Source organism: Phalangium opilio, unplaced genomic scaffold (assembly GCF_054372755.1).
Source record: "Phalangium opilio isolate 3A_F unplaced genomic scaffold, DU_Popi_V2 ptg000009l_1, whole genome shotgun sequence".
NCBI classification, from domain to species: Eukaryota; Metazoa; Arthropoda; class Arachnida; order Opiliones; family Phalangiidae; genus Phalangium; species Phalangium opilio.
This window is the reverse complement of record NW_028324146.1, coordinates 638,379-656,984: the sequence shown is the minus strand read 5'-3', so window position 1 is coordinate 656,984 and position 18,606 is coordinate 638,379. Positions and strand designations below refer to the sequence as shown.

At 36.9% G+C, this 18,606-nt stretch overlaps 3 protein-coding genes across 11 annotated transcripts; all 3 read left to right on the top strand.

The window, feature by feature from the left end:
* The first annotated feature begins 5,410 nt into the window (after positions 1-5,410).
* Positions 5,411-7,939, top strand: LOC149712189 (uncharacterized). The gene is made up of 3 exons (XM_089845103.1): positions 5,411-6,267; positions 6,725-6,837; positions 7,478-7,939. The coding sequence occupies exons 1-3, from the start codon at positions 6,257-6,259 to the stop codon at positions 7,885-7,887; spliced, it is 534 nt and encodes a 177-aa protein (XP_089701229.1). The 5' UTR covers positions 5,411-6,256; the 3' UTR covers positions 7,888-7,939.
* Positions 7,940-10,592: 2,653 nt separating this feature from the next.
* On the top strand, positions 10,593-16,220 carry LOC149712188 (uncharacterized). 9 transcript variants are annotated; one of them, XM_089845079.1, is made up of 6 exons: positions 10,593-11,024; positions 11,648-11,747; positions 11,820-11,918; positions 12,426-13,162; positions 14,389-14,455; positions 15,716-16,220. In XM_089845079.1, the coding sequence occupies exons 4-6, from the start codon at positions 13,139-13,141 to the stop codon at positions 16,123-16,125; spliced, it is 501 nt and encodes a 166-aa protein (XP_089701205.1). In that variant the 5' UTR covers positions 10,593-11,024; positions 11,648-11,747; positions 11,820-11,918; positions 12,426-13,138; the 3' UTR covers positions 16,126-16,220. The 9 variants fall into 9 exon arrangements, with proteins under 9 accessions (XP_089701205.1, XP_089701197.1, XP_089701217.1 ...); XM_089845071.1 differs by having other exon boundaries at positions 11,820-12,751; positions 12,814-13,162; XM_089845091.1 differs by having other exon boundaries at positions 11,820-12,751; positions 12,803-13,162.
* Positions 16,221-16,941: 721 nt separating this feature from the next.
* On the top strand, positions 16,942-18,371 carry LOC149712187 (uncharacterized). Its single transcript, XM_089845060.1, has 2 exons — positions 16,942-17,202; positions 17,277-18,371. The coding sequence occupies exon 2, from the start codon at positions 17,363-17,365 to the stop codon at positions 18,224-18,226; it is 864 nt and encodes a 287-aa protein (XP_089701186.1). The 5' UTR covers positions 16,942-17,202; positions 17,277-17,362; the 3' UTR covers positions 18,227-18,371.
* The last annotated feature ends 235 nt before the right edge of the window (positions 18,372-18,606 follow it).

The following is an 18,606-nucleotide window of genomic DNA, read 5'->3' as shown; positions in this document are numbered from 1 at the left end:
ACACAAATTTATCATATTGTCTAACTTAAAACGAAAAATTTCATTCTCTCTTTAAAATTTCTCATACTTTAAGCCATGACTTTTCTAAGAATCCCAACTTTCTATGCGATATAAAGTTCGGGGTTTACACAAAGAAAGAACTCAAGTTGGGTGTTTTACCGAATTCTTTCTCTTTCAAACGCTTCCGGGCATAAGTTCATGTTATAAATTTATAAGATGCGATATGTACGCGTCGGCATAAGTCTATGTTGTAAACTCATCGAGGGGTAATCACTGAAACTATCAAATTTATAAGATGCCATAAGTATGCGTTGGCATAAGTTAATGTTGTTAAGTTAAATGAGCGTTATGCGTTTGATCATTTTAGAATTGCTAAAGGTAACTCATCGAGGGGATAATCATTAAAATGGGTAATCATTGTAACTAAACTTTCCCTTTCAAAAGGTTCTGGGCATAAGTTTATGTTATAAATTTATAAGATGCGATATAAAGTCTATGTTGTAAACTCATCGGGGGTATAATCACTAAAACTACCTGTTCTCCGAAATATTACAATTACAGCATAAATAAATTTATACGGGTAATAATTTTATCACTGTTTATGGTATGGGAATCGAGGGGCTATTCACTCTGATTTTATGCCCGGTTTCAAATCATTTAAACATTGTAAAAGATAGGGCTCTTCACTCATTAGGGTAAGGTATAGAGGGGTTCTCCACTCATTAGGGTAGGGTATAGAGGGGCTATTCACTCGTACGATGTGGCTACTATTACGAGCCCTTGGGTCTTCTTGTTTATAAACCTTTTACCCCTAAAAACCTATTCTCTGATTGGTTGGTTCGCGTAGATGTTGAGAGGAGGGTCATTTGCATCTCAAAGTCAATGTGAACGAAGAATAAATTTTAACTTCATTAATGTTTTCTCCGTATTCCGTTTTACGTCTTTTCGTCTTCTCTTACGCAGGCTTCTTCACAAAGTACGTTTATTACGAACATAAATCCCTTCAAGGATTTTTAGATAACTTTGAGCAGTGAGCACAAAAATGATTTGTGCTCCCTGCTTTGAGGAATAACGCGTTTATTTCTTTTAGCCCACAATTTGAGGCCAGCGTTAAATATCAGTTCTAAAATGAAAACGGCAGTTGAGATGCTTAGACCCATAGCAATGAGGAGAATATATGGAAAAACCCTATTTTGGGATTCTCTTTCCAATAGCGGAAAATCGGTTTTCTTAATTCTCGGTAATGCGTTTGTCTTCCAGCATCCAATATGCCTTGTTAATCGTTTCCTCAATGATGCCTGTTTCGGAAAAGGACCGTATCCTGCGAAAATAGAGATAAACCGCGCCTTATTCAGCGTTTCCATAGTGCTGTTCCCCACTGATTCCTCGTCTGAAATGGCGCGAACATAATAGGTGGATACATAAAATATTTGGTCTTGTTGAACTTGTTGATAAGTAACAAATCGTCATCACGTTATGGCGCAACTTCCGGATTTCCTGGCATGCGCGCAGCGATTTTTTACGTGACGTGAGTCTCGTGATTTATTGTTAAGTCATGAATAAATAATGCGCATGAGGAAATTTCTTTCTGAGCGCGAGCGTCATTTGAATCATTTCTCCAGACTAGAAACGTCACTCGTGACGATTTGTTATATTTTTAAATTACCTCCTGCATATATATTTACCTATTTGACGTAAAATTTGAGGCAAATTATGAAGAGGAGAGAGGGAGGTGAGTGGCACGCGCGACGAGAAAAACATTTGCCTCAGTTTCTACGTCATTAGCGCGAATTTTCATGACGTGAATGTGCACTGAGAAAAATATGTTCAGTGAAAAAAACAGAAAACTTCTGGCAGCACGTGATGCCAGAAAATATCAGTAAAAATAACAGCAACTACGGTTTTCTCGATTTTCAGAACGGTTCTGTAAAAATTATAGGTTATTCGTTTTTCTCCAAAACAGAAGTTTTTATGTCAATTTTACAAGTTAAAACTGTAACCATATTCTGTAGTTTTTACAGAAATAACTATGAATGCAACAGTTTTGATCTGTATTGAAAATCTGTAATTCTTACAGAAAAACTGTTTTGATCTGAAATAATGGTCTGTGGTTTTTACAGAAATAACTGTGTAGATCGGTTTTGAAAATCTGCATTATTTACAGATATAACTGTTTTTATGTGGAATTAAGTACTGTGGTTTTTACAGAAATAACTGTATAGATCTGCTTTCAAAATCTGTAAAATTCTCAGAAATAACTGTTCTGATCTAAAACTAATGTCTGTGGTTTTTTCAGAAATAACAGTATATGTCAGCTTTTAAAATGTGTAATAATTACAGAAACCCGTGTAAAGTCCATCGTTTTATTGGTGTTAAAAATCTGATGATTTTACAGAAACATTTGTATATTACTTTTTTGGGGTGCGTTCAATATCAGTACTTTAAACAGATGATATGATATATTTAACAGAATTATTCAGTGTTGAACCTGTAAATTTCACAGAAATGTCAGATCAAAATCACTGTTTTGCACGTTAACTCAATTTGCATCATTCAATGCAAGATTAATGTCTCCAATATTTGCAGAAACATTGTTTTTATTACTTGTAGGGCTATAAAATTCAAAATTTTTATCTAAGAACATTACACCCAAAGAATTAAAGACATACCGATTGTAGCCTGATTATATCCTGTGATGTGGGAACTTATTCATTGATTCCGTGAATTTCGGTAAAAGTCATTTTTGAAAACGAGTTCCCTTTGATAACGATTCATTATTTTATAAATTAATTTTTTTTTTAATATATGCAAAATTTTAATAAAAGTAAAGGCCAAACTTTTAAAAATTACAATGACTTTAAAATCCTTCAAAGCCAGCCAAACTCGAAAATATTTTTTAATCAAAAACATAATTTTTGGACTTACACCCTTTGCGATTTTCTGGGTTAATCTTCGCGGTGCATCTAAAGGAAAAATAATTAAATGATTAATATTAAATTAACAACAGCTTTTAACTACAAACTCTGAGTGCCAAAAAAGAGAAATCTTGCAGAAAAACAGGTTTTCAATGTGAGATTTTTGGTTTTCTACCTTTTTAAAAACTATATTAACATGGATTTCAATACACAATAAGGGGAAAATATGAGAAAGACGATTTTATACCTTTGGATTAATTCCTTATCTGTGCTCGCTTTTTCTGGATACTCGATATTTAAAACGAAATACAATCCAAAGAACGGTAAAATTCTCGTTGTTAGGTGTAATAATTCACGACATTTTGAAGACGGACAAAAAATTTTGGTTTCAGCTTCCTAGACTTTCACTTGACCTGTTCTGACTATTTCATTCTCCCTTTAAGGGCCAATGTAAGGCAATAATGGCTGATATTTTTTAAGAGGCATTTGAATTTCCGTAAAAAGTAAAGAAAAACCTATCTGGCCAAGGGGTTGCAATATTAGGGTCTATTTTAATATAAACAATGCAAATATGTATAACTTACTTGTTTAGTTGGCACTCGTTATGACGCAATAATCAAGGTGGTATTTCTATATTAATCATAGTCTGTAAACAAACATAAACATAAATTTGCGTTTTGGTTCTATAATAAATTCAATATATAAATGATCTAGGCTTTATCTCCTTATTTTTAAAGAAAAACTGTTTATTTAACTCCAAAGATAAGTAACCGATTTATGGATTTTCAATTGTCTTCTATTAAAAATAAACAGCAAAATTCACCTTTTATAACTAGATCATTTATCATACATAATGCTGAAATGTATTTAACTTACTTGTTCAAATTGTGGAATCTCACTTAATGGGCGCTGGTAAACGAGGTAATATAATACTCAGTAAGTCGTGTTTCATTTCTGGCTCTAAGAACCACACCTGCATTACCCGCGTGGAGACCGTAGATATCGAACCTGTCCAAAAAAACCCGAACTCGACCGCGCACAATGGAAACTTTGTAGCCCAGAGGGAAGTGACAAAAAAGGGTTAAAGTCTCTCTCTTGACCCAGCGGAGCCTCCTAGTTTTTTCCAAAGAATTTCCCCCTCCTGGGGTTGCGGTTATTTTCCATTCTAAAGGTGGGGGCCGGTGAACTCTCTCTCGAATCCACGTGCACTCGTTTTTTAGCATTATTAAGTTCTTACACTTTATCTCTCGGGACCAAATGGGCTAATATAAAAATTTACTAATTTGTAGAATATTTACTAAATCTTATAGAAAATGCACTCTAAATATAAACATCTCATGAACCAAAAATGTATAGTCTAGTCCCCTACACGATGAGTTAAAAAATTAAATTGACTAAAAAATGATGCATTTTTCACCTGTTACTTCAATTATATGCATTGATTTGCATCTCGTCGAAACTTTGGGTTTAGACTTTATATTTAAAAGCTATACCCGTTCACAAAGCTATATTTATTACACATAAACCGACAAGGTGGAATTTGAAGATTTGCAACTCGAAAATTATATATTAGTTAAACCATAAATGATAGGAGCTATTTTAAAATTAGGTCTAGTATTTTTACTGTCAAACAGAGGTCGATTATTTTTGAGTTCACCATTGGTTAAAGAAGTGGGAGCAATTAAAAATTACAGAAAATAGTCTGTCAAAATTAATGTAGAAATTATATGGGTTTACCTGTAATTTTCCCAAAATAGATACCGTAAAATTTGGGGGAAAAAGTGAATGAAACATTAAAGAATCAAATCTTTTAGTTTTTGCAGTTTTGAACATTATTAAAGGTTTCCGGTAACACACGTATCTGAAAATTATACATAGAACATACTTTGCTTGTTTAATCGCCAATAAACTGTAGTTTTCACAGTTTGCTAGTAACGTTAACAAAGTAATGGTAGCACAATATCTGTAAAATTTACAAACGGCATCTGTTTTACCAGTCAAATACGCAAATCTGTCATATTCACAATTTCGGACTAAAACTAACAGATAATACCATGAAGGTACAGAAAATATCTGCAATACCTACAAAACAGTCATTCTGTGTAATTTTTTTGCAAAATTTACAGAATGCATCTGTTTTACCAATCAAATAAGTAAAGCTGTATTTTTCACAGATAGGTACTTCTATAAAATATTTTTTGTAAAATATACAGTAAATGCCTGCAATGCCTATCGAGCAGTCACCCTGTAAAACATTTCTGTGGAATTCACCGATCAAAACTGAGAATCCAAAATTACAGAAACGAATGTGTAATTTTTACAGTTAGAATTAGAAATACCAGTTCAATCAGTGAAATATACAGATGTTTTCCGTAAAATAGTAGAAACGATTTTACTGTGTTTCTATTTCTGCAGAAAAACTCCGTTAATATTTTTTACATTTCAATACTGTAAAATACTTCTGTTCAAACTACAGAAATTTCTCTCAGTGTGGTTAAAATCGAATTGCCTTACCGAAGGCTACAGTGATATTTCCATGAAGCAGTAGCTTCTATTCTAGATCCATGACGCGACAAAGATTAGCCAGATCAAACAGTGATTTTTAAATAAAATTAGCTATCGTATATTTATTAAAATGTGGTTAATTTTCTCGTAAATCAACAACACGTGACTGACTTCCGCTGAAAAAAGATGGAGGAGATCTTTCACACCCCGTGATTCAGGTAAAATACATCTAGGTTTGGAGATAGCGTGAGTAAAAGCCCACGATAAAAAGAGACACGCTCTTTGACCCTACCCCTCCTAAACTTTTCTCTTCGCCACGAGTGGTGCTACCAGGGCCATAGAAATATCTCTCCTGTTTTTTGAACACAGACCTTATGATGGATACTTGAAGAAGAAGATACACTTATGCTACACATGAAAAAATCAAATAGCCAATTCGTTTTATGAAACTAAAAAGTTTTTTTTTTTTAGTTTTTAGAACATTGACTGCAGTTCGAGACATTTTCAGAGCGAAACGTGATGTATTCGGTTCTTAATTTTTACTCCTAGTGAATATTTGTGGTTTTTATTGACAATTAGTTAGGGGACCGATCGAAGTAGATTTGTAAGTATGAAGTGTGAGCTTTTTTGATTGAAAGTCTATTTACTTGGTGGCTCACAAATAGTGTCTAAATACACCATTTTGATGTTGGCCCCTTACTGTGGTTGCCTACCCTAATTTTTAGCTTGAAGCGGTTCATTTTATCGTTGCACTCTTATCTAGTAAAGGAATTCAACTTTCGGAATACACTTAAGGTTCAGAGGAGCGATTAGGTTTTGCGGTATTTTCCGATATAATGGATCAAGAGTAAGTTTCATTTTCTTAAATGTAATAAGACTAGAAATAAAGAGGCACGGCTTTTATAAAGAAGAAATGAATATTATTTAAAATATGTAGGGTGTTCCAAAAAATGGTGGTAAAACCGACCTAAAGTGGAATCCGTGACATCCAGCCCTAAGGGACATCCTAAACAAGTTACGAATATTGGATTTTTTTACGAATGAACCCTTAATTTTAATTAAAAACTGAAAGATAATGCTAATTTATCTAATGGGACACACTTCAATTATAACTTGTAAACGTTGACCCTTGAGACATATGTTACGTATCATTTTCTATCCATATAATCTTCCGTAGAACCAACTATATTTTGTGAAACACCCTAGATGCGTTTTATTATTGAGCTCTAATTGCTAAGCCACTCTGTATCACCCAGTAGCGTCGTAAAATAGTAACTGTACTAACGTACGAAGTATACTTTTAGATCATTCGAATATGAATGGCAATTCAGCCTCCTAGCGGATGACGCATCATGCTCTGTCCAAACACGTGGTTCACCAGAGAGTGCTAGCGCACCATCAGGAACTGACCCATTGCGTAAGTCTGAACCGTTTTTCCGAACTACGAGATTCATTCAAAATTATTTTTTTTCTGGCCATACTCGCCAGTTATTTAAGAGATAGCATAAGTTTATCATGCCTCTAAGTACACAAATATGGGTTACAACTGGGCGTCTTCCGCAGGCTACTGTGACGTCAGAACTCTTATAGCGCTAAGATCCGAAGAGAGAAAATTTTGAAATTCCTGTCGCGGTGCAGCCATTGCTAAATGGTTCACATGAAAAAAAATCATCCAATGGAATAAAGGAGATTTTTACGTTTCGTATAGGCAGGCATTAGAGGGAACGAATTTTACTTAAGCAACCACAAAATCCCCCCCTGTCTCTCTCTCTCTCCCTCTCTCTCGTGAGATAGAGGCGGTTTCAGTCCTGAAACATTCTAAAAGGGATAAAAAAAACGCTAGGCTAGGCAGTACAATTTTGTATTGAAGTTGAGGTGATAAATGATACGGAGAGAGTATAGGGTTTCATTAAAGTGAGCCAGACAAACACTTTTGCAATAGGAGTAGCAGCCATATCTCTACTTAGAGGCATGATAAACTTATGGAGATAGTAGCGTATAAATCTTTTTGTTGTTTTCACTGGATACATATAATTTGTGTCTGTTAACTTACGCAGCCGGTGAAATTTACTTGTGCAACTTCGAAATTAGCCCGGGGGAGATTTGCGGTCGAGATTGTAAGAGCTTAGCGAATTGGCGGACTCATACGTGGCGTCATAGAAACGTCGAGGATGAACGGTACCAATGCCCCGAATGCGACAAGTGTTTCGGCCACAAATCGAATCTGACGAACCACCTTAAGGTGCATGCGGGAGAAAAGCCCTACAAGTGCCATTACGAAGGCTGCGACAAGGCCTTCTCCGTTGAATCCGCCCTCCAAACGCACTTTCGCGTCCATACCAACGTTCGGCCTTACGTCTGTCAAATGTGTTCTCTCGGCTTCACGCTAAAAGGAAATATGCAACAACATATGAAGGTAAAACACCCCGTTGAAGGTGAAAAAACAGACGAGTGCCAAACCCAATGAACAAAGTGAAGACTTTCTTTATGAATTTTTGAATAAAGTTTTATAACTTTTATTAAAAGTCCCTAAATTTTTACATTATTTTTAAGATATCCAAACAATCTATAATACGTACGGTTAACGTAAAATTACCTACAGTATACATTGGCTCATTTGTCCTTAAACTCGAAAGGAGAGGTTGCATTACCAGTCGTCCATAAGTTCATAAGATATGTTCCATAAGTTTGTTTCCGGTTAATGAGAGCTTGTCATGAAATTACGTGGGTATAACAGATTATCATAAAGCAACGTCTGGTGAGGCGCTGTCAATGGCTTAGTACAGACTAAATAGGAAGATGGACTACAAAGCCTAGTGTAGTCAATTCTCGCTTGTCGTTCTTGAACTAGCTCTAGCTGTAAGTCTCTGCCATTATGAAGTATAGAAAGTGTCAAACTTATAGAACATATCTTATAAACTTATGATCGTCTGGTTAGACTAGTGTTTGAAGTTGCGAAACACCTTTTTGTCCAGGTATTTAAAAGAAAACATATTTTGAATAATTTCTATCTTTCGATTTGCACTGTATACGGTAATGGTTTTGGTGAAAATATCATTTTACAGCCTGTGATTAACAAGGTCACTAGACTTCTAGTGACAGAGAGGTTATTTAAACTCCAATAACTACATAATAACATTACCTCAAAATTTAAAATTAAAAATATCTTATTCAGTTTTCAAATCTCGCAACATGGCTAAAGGTTTCCTTGTTATATGCATTTTACAGCATGAATAAAAAACAACGTTGGTTAATGATTGTTAAGTTGTCCGCATATTCCAACTAGTTCCATTTAAAATGGCTGCTCATTCTCTTAAACAAATCGACGTGCAGAGACAGTACTGTTTTCTCTTTTGTATCAGCCAAGACTTAATGGACGCTATAATTAAATAAATACACTTATATTTTCACTCGCTTTCCAATTAAATAGTAAAAAAATATACGTCCCATTTTTTCCCCTAAATTATCTGTTATTTGGCTAAACAGTTGTAAAATGTTCATATCAGAATAAGCTTATCTGTGGTCACAATTTTAAAATCGGTTTGGAATTATGAGTTGCAAAGTATGAATCACTGAAGCTAAGTAACCATAATTCCATACTGAATTGACATTTGGTTTGCTTTGTTATTGGCATATGGCTGCAATCGTAAGAATCCGGTAACCCTAACGTTCAAACGAAACTTGGTAGCAGACACATCCTGTAACCAGGTGGGCATAACCAGAAGTAGGAAGGGACTAGAAGTACTGAGCTAACCAAATTCTTCACTTGGCGAAAGTGAATATGCTTGATAACACAAGAACGGTTGGCCCTCTGGTAGCGGTTTCTGAGTTTTCCCTCCAAAACGTGAGACTCTCGCGGCGGTAGACGGCCGAACTAGATTCAAGCACCCGCGTCTGTGTTCCGCGGCTTTAGGTTGAGGGGAAGGGGTAGGAAATATTTTTGGAACTCGACCAATTTTTTTTTTCTCTTTTTACTTCTAGTCCTTTATCCTACTTCTGGCCTAACTTATAATTAGTCGTTGGTAAACTTAGGGAAAAATGGCAAGGACCAAACAACTAACGAAACTGACATTGTACAATCTCAAAAATCATACATTAAATTGGGAATTAGGTTTTTGTCAGAAGCTTGATGTTTTCTATTTTGAATCGAAAAGTACACCCAAAGCCAGTAAAGGTTTTTTGCCAGTGCACACTGATGTCGTCTATGGCTTCTATTTGGATTAACTATTATTGCCACGCGGAATCTGTGTTCGTTTTTATTTCGCGAAACTCAAAGCGATCATTTGCTTTGTTTGTTGAAGTCAAAATCAACTCGAAAACCAGCGGCCGATAAAATACCAGCGGAGGGATATCGCGTAATAAATAAAATGGTATTTCAGAGTGACTACAGAATGATAACCACGTGACCTTTCGGAAAGATCCTCGTGATCGAATGACCGCTGGTTGAATTTCACGGAGAAATTCGAATGGTCGAACTCATTTCGAATCTTTTATACCTAATTTGTATTAGCAAAGATTCAAGGCAATATTTCGCGAGTTTAGCTTTTTTTTTTACTTTCGCAAAGCCAACTTTAAAAACGTCTTCGTAGCTGTTGAATTTAACGATTCCACTTTCATAAATAATGTGTGAAGTACGTGAAAGCGGAGTAATACGTCGCGTTAGGATGCGTAGCGAAGAAAGTAGTTCGTCGTTTTAAATAACCAAGATTGGTACAATTCAACCTAATAATGGTTTAGTTGGGCGAAAAAATCGATTTCAAGATGAATCGCAATAATTAGTTATCTTGAGTATTTAATGTTATCGTAAATAAATATTAAAAGATAATGTAAATAATTTGAATCTGTGCTTGGCGTCAACTAAACAAAGAAGATATGAGAATAGGAGTTGAAATGTTGAGGGGATTCGTGAGCTGCATGGCTGCTTTAAGAAAATCAGCGTATTGAAAATGGCCGAATGTCCTGCAGTGTCGCTGACACTAAATATAATGTACGTACATTCGCCGGAACTAGCATGCATTTTGTCAACCCTATAAGGATTAAAAATAATTGTCCGATTTCTTTGTTTATACAAAATATTCCACGGTATGTTTGAGCAAGGAAATTAAAATTGGTATTCTAGTAGGCCTATATCAAGATCATTCTAAATTCAGTTTGAGAACTCGTTGTTTAAAGCAAGTCGCATGGGGGACGTAAAAATTATTATCTCCATTCGTGATAATCATGATCATACCAAAATGATCATTGTTTAAAAGAAGAAAGGGGCTTTAATAAATGAAATTGATATATTAATTTAAGCTAATTTCTGCGCTTGGGTCGCAAAAATTGCTTTCTCTTCTGTCTTATTTCCCATTCGACGCAATCTTCAATGAACGGGTGGTTCTACGAATTTCCTCGGCACTTCTCCTTCCCTTATACTTCTTGACAGAGTAATCAAAAATCTAGATAAAAGTTGCAAGCCAAAAAGCCTCGGAGAGTCTCGGGCCATGACTGTTTAAGACATGACACTTTACTTCAAAATCTCTCAATTCCACAAGCAACAATAGGCGAGAAGACATAACCACGAGAGAAAGGTGGAGACTAAGCAACCCAGATACCAAACCCCAAGTAAGTCAAACGCGAATATGAAAACTTTAAGGAACTAATTAGTGACACCATAAGCTTATAGGTGATATGTTCCATAAGTATGACACTATCTATACTAGTTCGTAATGCTATACTGAGAGACTTACAGCTCTTGTTTGAGAACGACGGAAGCGAGAATTAAGTACTACACTCGGTGGTTAATCAATTTTGCAGTCTATCTTAATTCCTGTTTAGTCTGTACTAGCCTTTGTCAGCGCCTGACCAAGTGTCGCTTTGCGGGAATCTATGACGTTCCACCTACGGCACTTCGTGACATAAGCTCTCACTAATCAGTGAAAAACTTAGGGAACATATCTTATGAACTTATGGTGAGAGGCGTAAAAGTGTGTGGTATCTTAGAGGAGCGAAGTTTGATTGTTGCGAGACATTTGTAGCAGTTTCAAAATCCCGAAATCAATTAATTAATTCGATAACGTGGGTTTTAAAATTTTCCGAAGTCAATATTGTCGGTTGCTGGATTCAGCACTCGTAAAATGGGAATCCCGGAACTGATTTATTTATTTATTATCTTATCCGTTATTGACCATGTTCAGTCAAATTCCTGTAAACATGAACCGTTTAATAGTGAGATTTCCAAACTACAGCTGTCTGATAACGGCGCAAAACATTCCATTAAATGGACTGGCCAAGGTCAAAGAATGATGATGTTTGGACTTTATCATACCTTATACAGACAAAGCAACGGTGGAGTAAAACCTTTCATGTTGGCCTCGTAAATTAAGAAATTAAATTAAAATAGGTTTTTTTATCACTTAGTAAGGACGGTAAGCGAGGGGATGGACACTAACTTACATGTTTTTAACACCTTATTCCTACGTCATCCACAAAGTTGTCGGGAAATTGTATGATTAAAGGGTATGCGAATTTTCAATTTCATATCATATTTTTCCACGAAAGTGGTATTATGTTACACTTTAGAGTCTCTACTTTCAAAATATCAAGTGTTTAATATAATTGAACCAAAGTTTCTATTTTTAAAATCCATTGAAATTGAATCACGAAAAGTCAGTTTCGATGTATCAATAATTTAGTCTTGTCGAGTTTGTTCGCCCGTTTGATGACATCACTATGATGTGAGGAAAAAAAGCGCGGGAATCCTATACGCGTCTCGAGCTTCTCGCCAGTCTAAACTCTGGGTCTGATAGCAGAGAGAGTAGCACCATCTCGCGTGAAAAAATATATCTGTGACGTCGTTCTACGGGAAACGTTTTAGCCTTTCATAAAAAGTGGATTTTAAATAATTTCATATGAACATTTTCAAATGCATATTGCGGCCAAATAAGCAGAAATCGGAGTCAATTAAAAGCTTGATATTTTTTAGTTCACAGAAATTAATTCTATCTTTTGCTATATAAATCATAGGTTTTTCAAACGAAGCTTCTCATTCCTTTTAACAACTCTAGGGTGTGGCTTAAAATTACAGATAATGCCACCATTTTAAAAGATGCCCACGAATAAAGGAAAATGTTTCTAAATGAGCACTTAATACTTAAAATTGTTAGATTACCTCATAAAAGGAAAGGTCTGCATATCATAAGTTCATAAGATAGGTTCCTTAAGTTTATCACTGGTTACTGAGAGCTGGTCATGACGTGACTTAGGGGAAACGTCATAGATTAATAGGAAGATGGACTGCAAAACCGAGTGTTGTCAATTCTCGCTTGTCGTTCTCGAACTAGCTCTCACTTGTAAGCCTCTAGCATTACGAAGTATATTTAGTGTCATACTAAAGTGCACAGAGTTCATGTAGTTCACTAAAATGGATCATGAAATGTAAATCTTGCTCTAATGTAAATTACGAGGTTTGAAATATCTCTCGTGTGTCGAAATCGGTCGAAAGCCTCGTGAATCTGCGCCCATGTCTCAATAACAAATGTGAATCTACTTACACTTTGACAAAAATGAACAAACAAGTTATAGAGATAAAGAGATAAGTCTACAAAGTCAATTTAGGATCTTTCGAGGGAATCTAAGCAATCACGACGAAGAGATTCCCCATTTCATTTCCAATATAAAGCGACGATTTTTTTCCAATATTCTACATTTTTGCGGGAGACGTTGAATGAACACAAATCATGGGATTCAAACGCACCATTCCAGTAAGTTCAACCAAGGCTTCTTTCTTTATTTCTTAAATTGCTTCAAGATGCGGATAGATAGAATTTGGAGCGAAAATTTTACTCTCAGCCATTTTTGAAATTAATTACAGCCACATCTTCACTCATGTTTATTATAAAACTTCGCAAAGTTAATTTTTGCTTCCCTCCTTAATTGGCCGCTAAATTTTGGCTCCAATTAGAGCGAAATTAGTGATTAACATAAACGCTAGGTAGACCATTTCACTAGGTTTTAGAATTCTTCTTTCCTCTACAATGTTTGATTGAAATTTGAAAATTAACAAAATTAATCGAAGCCTTTAGTCGGCTCGTTTGAGGATCATTTAGCAACGATATAATAAAAAAACCCTAGTGCCACTGGCATTTTACATGGTGAAGCGTACGTTTTAAAGTATTCTGAAAAAGAACTCGAATCTCGGGGAAAAGCCGTCTGCTAATGGCGAATGAATTCCCAAAGCACGTTTCTGACAAAACTGCCACGAATTAAGGGTTATGATTTTTGGGCGACTTTGATTTTGAAATGTCCTATGACATTTTGGCATCTCTCTAGTACCACGATGTTTAAATTGAAATTGCTAGTTGACTTCTAAAGCTCTAGGGTTTCCCTGACAGTTTACTTAAAGGCCGACTTCCAACGAAAAGAGTTCTAGCGAACTGAAAACCAAGCGTCGAGACTAACAATGGAGTGACCGTGCCGATTTTCGAATCCTCGCTGGGGGTAAAAGATGGAAGGGTTCTAGCTAAGTGAAAGCCGTGAAATGTGGTTCTAGCGAACTGAAGATACACAATAGAAAATTTCCTTCAGGGGAAAGCAAAAATTCGAGAGGAAATAAATTGAAAAGGATTTCTATTGTTCATCTTCAGTTCGCTAGAACCACATTGCACGGCTTTCAGTTAGCGAGAACCCTTCCAACTTTTGACCCATCGGGGCTTCGACAATCGGCACGGTCGCTTCATTGTTAGTCTCGATGCTCGGTTTTCAGTTAGCTAGAACCCTTTTCGCTGGAAGTCGGCCTTTAATTGGATTTTCCCTATCAGAAACACCCTGTAAATAAAATAAACTAGCTATCAAATTCTGAACTGCACGATTCTAATGGCAAATCATTCTAAATTATGAAGAACAATAGAAGTTAAATCCGCCACGCTTAGAACCCGTGTTACGTTCGCTTGAATGTCGTGCAGTGAACATTTTATTTGAATCTTTACAGATTCAGAGTCAAGAAGAGGAAGATGACCAGGAATTCAGTGTTGTCTGTTTTCTCTCAAAAGGACGAGGTAGGAACAACTTCCCTATTCAATAATCGGATATAATTAGCCACTCCCCCTGGTCCCCTCCCTCCCCTCTATAACTTAAAACGGACAACCTCATTTAAAACGTTATTCACAATAAACCAAACTAAATTCGAATTTCACGTCAACCTCGACATTTTTTAGAAGGTTAAATACAAGATAGAAATTCTTTATTTAAGGCATGCCAAAAAAGGTGGTAGAATCGAAGTACAGTCGATTTTGAGACAGGTTTTGTGAAGATTTGCAATAAGGACCACCTTTTAGTTGTCTGTTCAGTTTTCAACTATGTATGACGGACCATACCAGCCGCATGTCCGCGGACCGGTGCCGGTCCACGGACCACAGTTTGAGAAGCACTGGTTTAAGGGGTTATCAATTAGACAATCCAATCGAAATCCAAAGGAAATTAATTCTTAACCCACTTCTACTTCCGAAAATATTAAAATGAATCCTGGGTCATTGGTTGGAAAACTTTGAGCTAGTCATACATTTCTTGTCGCAGAGCTCACGCAGTTACTCTAATTTAATGGCACTTTTATATTAAAAAAGGCCTCACGTGAGCTTAGTTCCCATTTGACCGAAAACACCCCGCTATCCCGGAAACACTGCTTAAGTACCTCTGCGGTAAAACATCTTTCGCAGAACGCGACCGAAATTGCTTTCGGTCGGACAGAATTGGTGTTCTATTTTTAACGCAGAGGCCGACGAAAAATTATTTTCATAACCAATCAAAATTAGTTTCGATATGAAGCTTCTGTTGACGTCATAATAGGGAAGTTTTTTATCGCCAATTTGAGGTTTTTTTAAATCGTCAGTCGCCATTGCCACGTTTGCATGTTATGAACTTTTGAGTCTGAATTCTCTAATCGGATTAAAATCGCGAGTCGCTATTGTCGTGTTTGTATTTTGAATCACTCTGACCTTCATTTGATAGAAGTAAGCTCAATAATTAAGATACCATCAAGGGAAAATCAAAGGCCAAGGCTTAACTCTCATGCCACGTGACTATGACGACCGCCCTTTTTGGTCTGAACCAAACTAAAATCTTGCCGTCGAAGGCCTGCGTAAAACTCATTTTTTTGACGCAGTGCTAAAGTTTTCGGTCGTCATTTTCGGTCAAGTGGGTCCCTTGCTTAACGGGACTTTCCAATCAATTTTTCCCCGAACCCAGAAACCTTTAGCTTGATTATTTTCACTGGGTCTGGATTCAACTAACATCTTATTTGTTTTTGTTTATATTCACAGCCAGTGGAATTTACAGGTGCGACTTTCAATTTAGCCCGACTAAAATTTGCGGTCGCCAGTTTAAGAGCGCGCCGACATGGAGGGCTCACCAGCGCCGCCATCTGAACGTCCAGGGGAAGCGATACCAATGCCCCAAATGCCATAAGTGCTTCGGTCAAAAGTCGACGCTGACGAACCACGACAGGGTCCATTCGGGTGAAAGGCCCTTCAAGTGCGACTACGAGGGTTGCGGCAACGCCTTCTCCGACGTCTCCTCCCTGAACAAACACGTTCGAATCCACACCAACGTCAGGCCTTACAACTGCGAAGTCTGCTCTCGCGCCTTCACCCAAAGCGGAAACATGCATCGACACATGAGGCTTCGACATCCCGTTATAAAGAGAAACCCGGCCAGCCCCCAAAACCACTGAATCATCAAGAAAAACAGTGGACTTTATTATAGTTATGAGCTCTTTGTTTTAAAAAATTATTTATGGTTTTTAAAAATAAAGTCTTTCAACTTCTATTTATAAGTCTCTCTCTTTTTCCAAATATCCTTCTAATATGTCTTGAAATTATATTATGAGTAAAATTACCTTATTACTTTGGTTTATTTCGATACATAGATTATGGCTTAATGTAGCTCAGCCACAATTGAGCGGAATCCGAGAAGAGGCTCCTATTTATGTAGATACTAAGTACTATATTTCAAAACATTAGATTTCATTGCCAAATTGCATAAGCATGGCTTCAGGCAAATTATCTTTCGTACCTTAAACCAGGTGTCTGCAGTTTAACGCAACACAGAGTGTTCAAGTATGTATTCAAAAGTATGGACTTACTTACTTATTTACTTCTGATATTATCTATTTCCCCTTAATAGATTTCTAGAAGACAATGGAAAACGGCATTAGAAAGAATAGGCCTTTGGCCTTCGGTCTATTTTTGCTAAACCAAGGATCCTCCAATATTTTTCTACACGTCCATCTCCTTCATTTGTCTACCCTACGGGTTTTAGGAGCGTGGGAAAAGGTTTTCATTCCATTAAAACCACCCCATGTAAAAGAGCAATGGGAAAACAGCTTCAGTTGGCAAAACATTAGGGAACTTGGTTAGCATTCTTCTGTGCTGTTCCTCTTTGAAATTACAATGGACGATAAACTGGAGGGGGAAGGAATGGTGAGAAACACACGCAAATGTGAAAGTCTCCTGGTAAACGTTAGAACACTCTGTGAGGTTCATTTTGCCACGTCTTTATATTTGACCAGGCTGTGATCCTTACATTTTTAGCCCACCCCATTGCCCTGTTCCGGGAGATTGACATCAATAGCGTACTAGAACCAAGCCTGCCATTTCAACTCCTCTGTCTTTTTCCTCCATGGTTCATGATAACCCTCAAATCTAAAAAAAACTTCCAATTTTATAACAACATAAGTTACGTAGTCTTTCAGCGGCGTAGTTTACATCAAAATTGATGCGATTATAGAGCAAATCACGGAGCTCAACGGGTATGTCTATAAGTGATAGACATAGATAAAAATATATATCAGTTTGAAAAAAACATTTCAACTTTGTATTTAAGCTTCTGTTTTGATCGAATTCACGCATTACGATAGCAAGTCGATTGATCCGAGTCACGTTTTTTCTGTTAACGCCAAAATAGAAACAATGGAACCGCTGAAAAGTGATGATCAAGAATTGCCAATGCAATCTAACGTTACGGAGAGTTCACCACCGAATCAGATTCACCCCCAAGAGGCGAGTTTACCCCAAGCCTCGTGCCACACGGGTGATTTACCAATCCAGTTCCACAACGCTGAATCTGGTTCAGTCGACGAAAATCAATCTCTTAACAGCAATCGGGGCCTTGAACAACCGTTCCAAGATCCTGATCAGCAAAATAGCGGACTTGTAAATGTGCAAGAGTGTTACGCAGCTCAACCTTCAAATGCAAACCAGGGTGACGAAGGACTGTCTGACGGCGACGGCTACGAAGTTTTTCCCAATGTCCAAGAGCCACACGTGCTAGTTAGCAGAGTGGTAGCAATTCAAGCGACAGATTCACTTGTACTGGCGTGCGATCGCCGCCTCATCGAAGAAGCCTCGCCTTTTCTTGGTAGCATCATGGATAATACGTGTAAAGCGGGAAGGATACAAGCGATTCTCGACTGGAGGGACAAATCCCATTACTTGGATAACGATGCAGCATGGGCATTTATCTATTTCATAAACCAAAGAGCCATGCCGGTCAACACCAGGCCCGAAACCTGCGTGAACGTCGTGTATCTCGCCGTCGACGTGCGCCTCTCTCCCCAAAAGATGATGGAACTTGGTTTCGGATGCGTGGATTACGTAAATTTGGATAATGCGCCGTTCTTCCTCCATTACTCTATGGTCATGAATGTAAAGTTTCTCTTCGATTTCACCTATAACTTCATTAAACAAAATGGGCCTTACATGACAGCTTATTGGCTATTTTTTGAAAAAACACTCCAGGCAGTATTAACGAACGGGTTTAATCCTTTCCTTTGAAAAACGTTCCATGTTTTAAAATTATTTAATACTAAGCTTACTGATCCCCACTCTTATTTTAAAACCAATGTATCGCGAACATATAATGAATATATCTTTTCATTTCCTCGAATTTTAACGCAATTAAAAAGAAATGTTTTTATAATGAACTGTCTCTTAATTTATTTTAATTCGAAATAGATGAAAAAGTGATTAGTTAGTTCTCTAAGCACAGTTACAGTTCGTTACTGAATTGAACCAAACAGTGTGGTTGATTTCTAAAAGACAGGGGGAAGGTTTTGGAAGTGACTAGGTAAAGTATCTCATGGTTGGTGCTGCAAACCCCTAGTCACATAGCCCGTAAAGAACTCCTAATCTAGACCTCTAACAATTTAGATTAA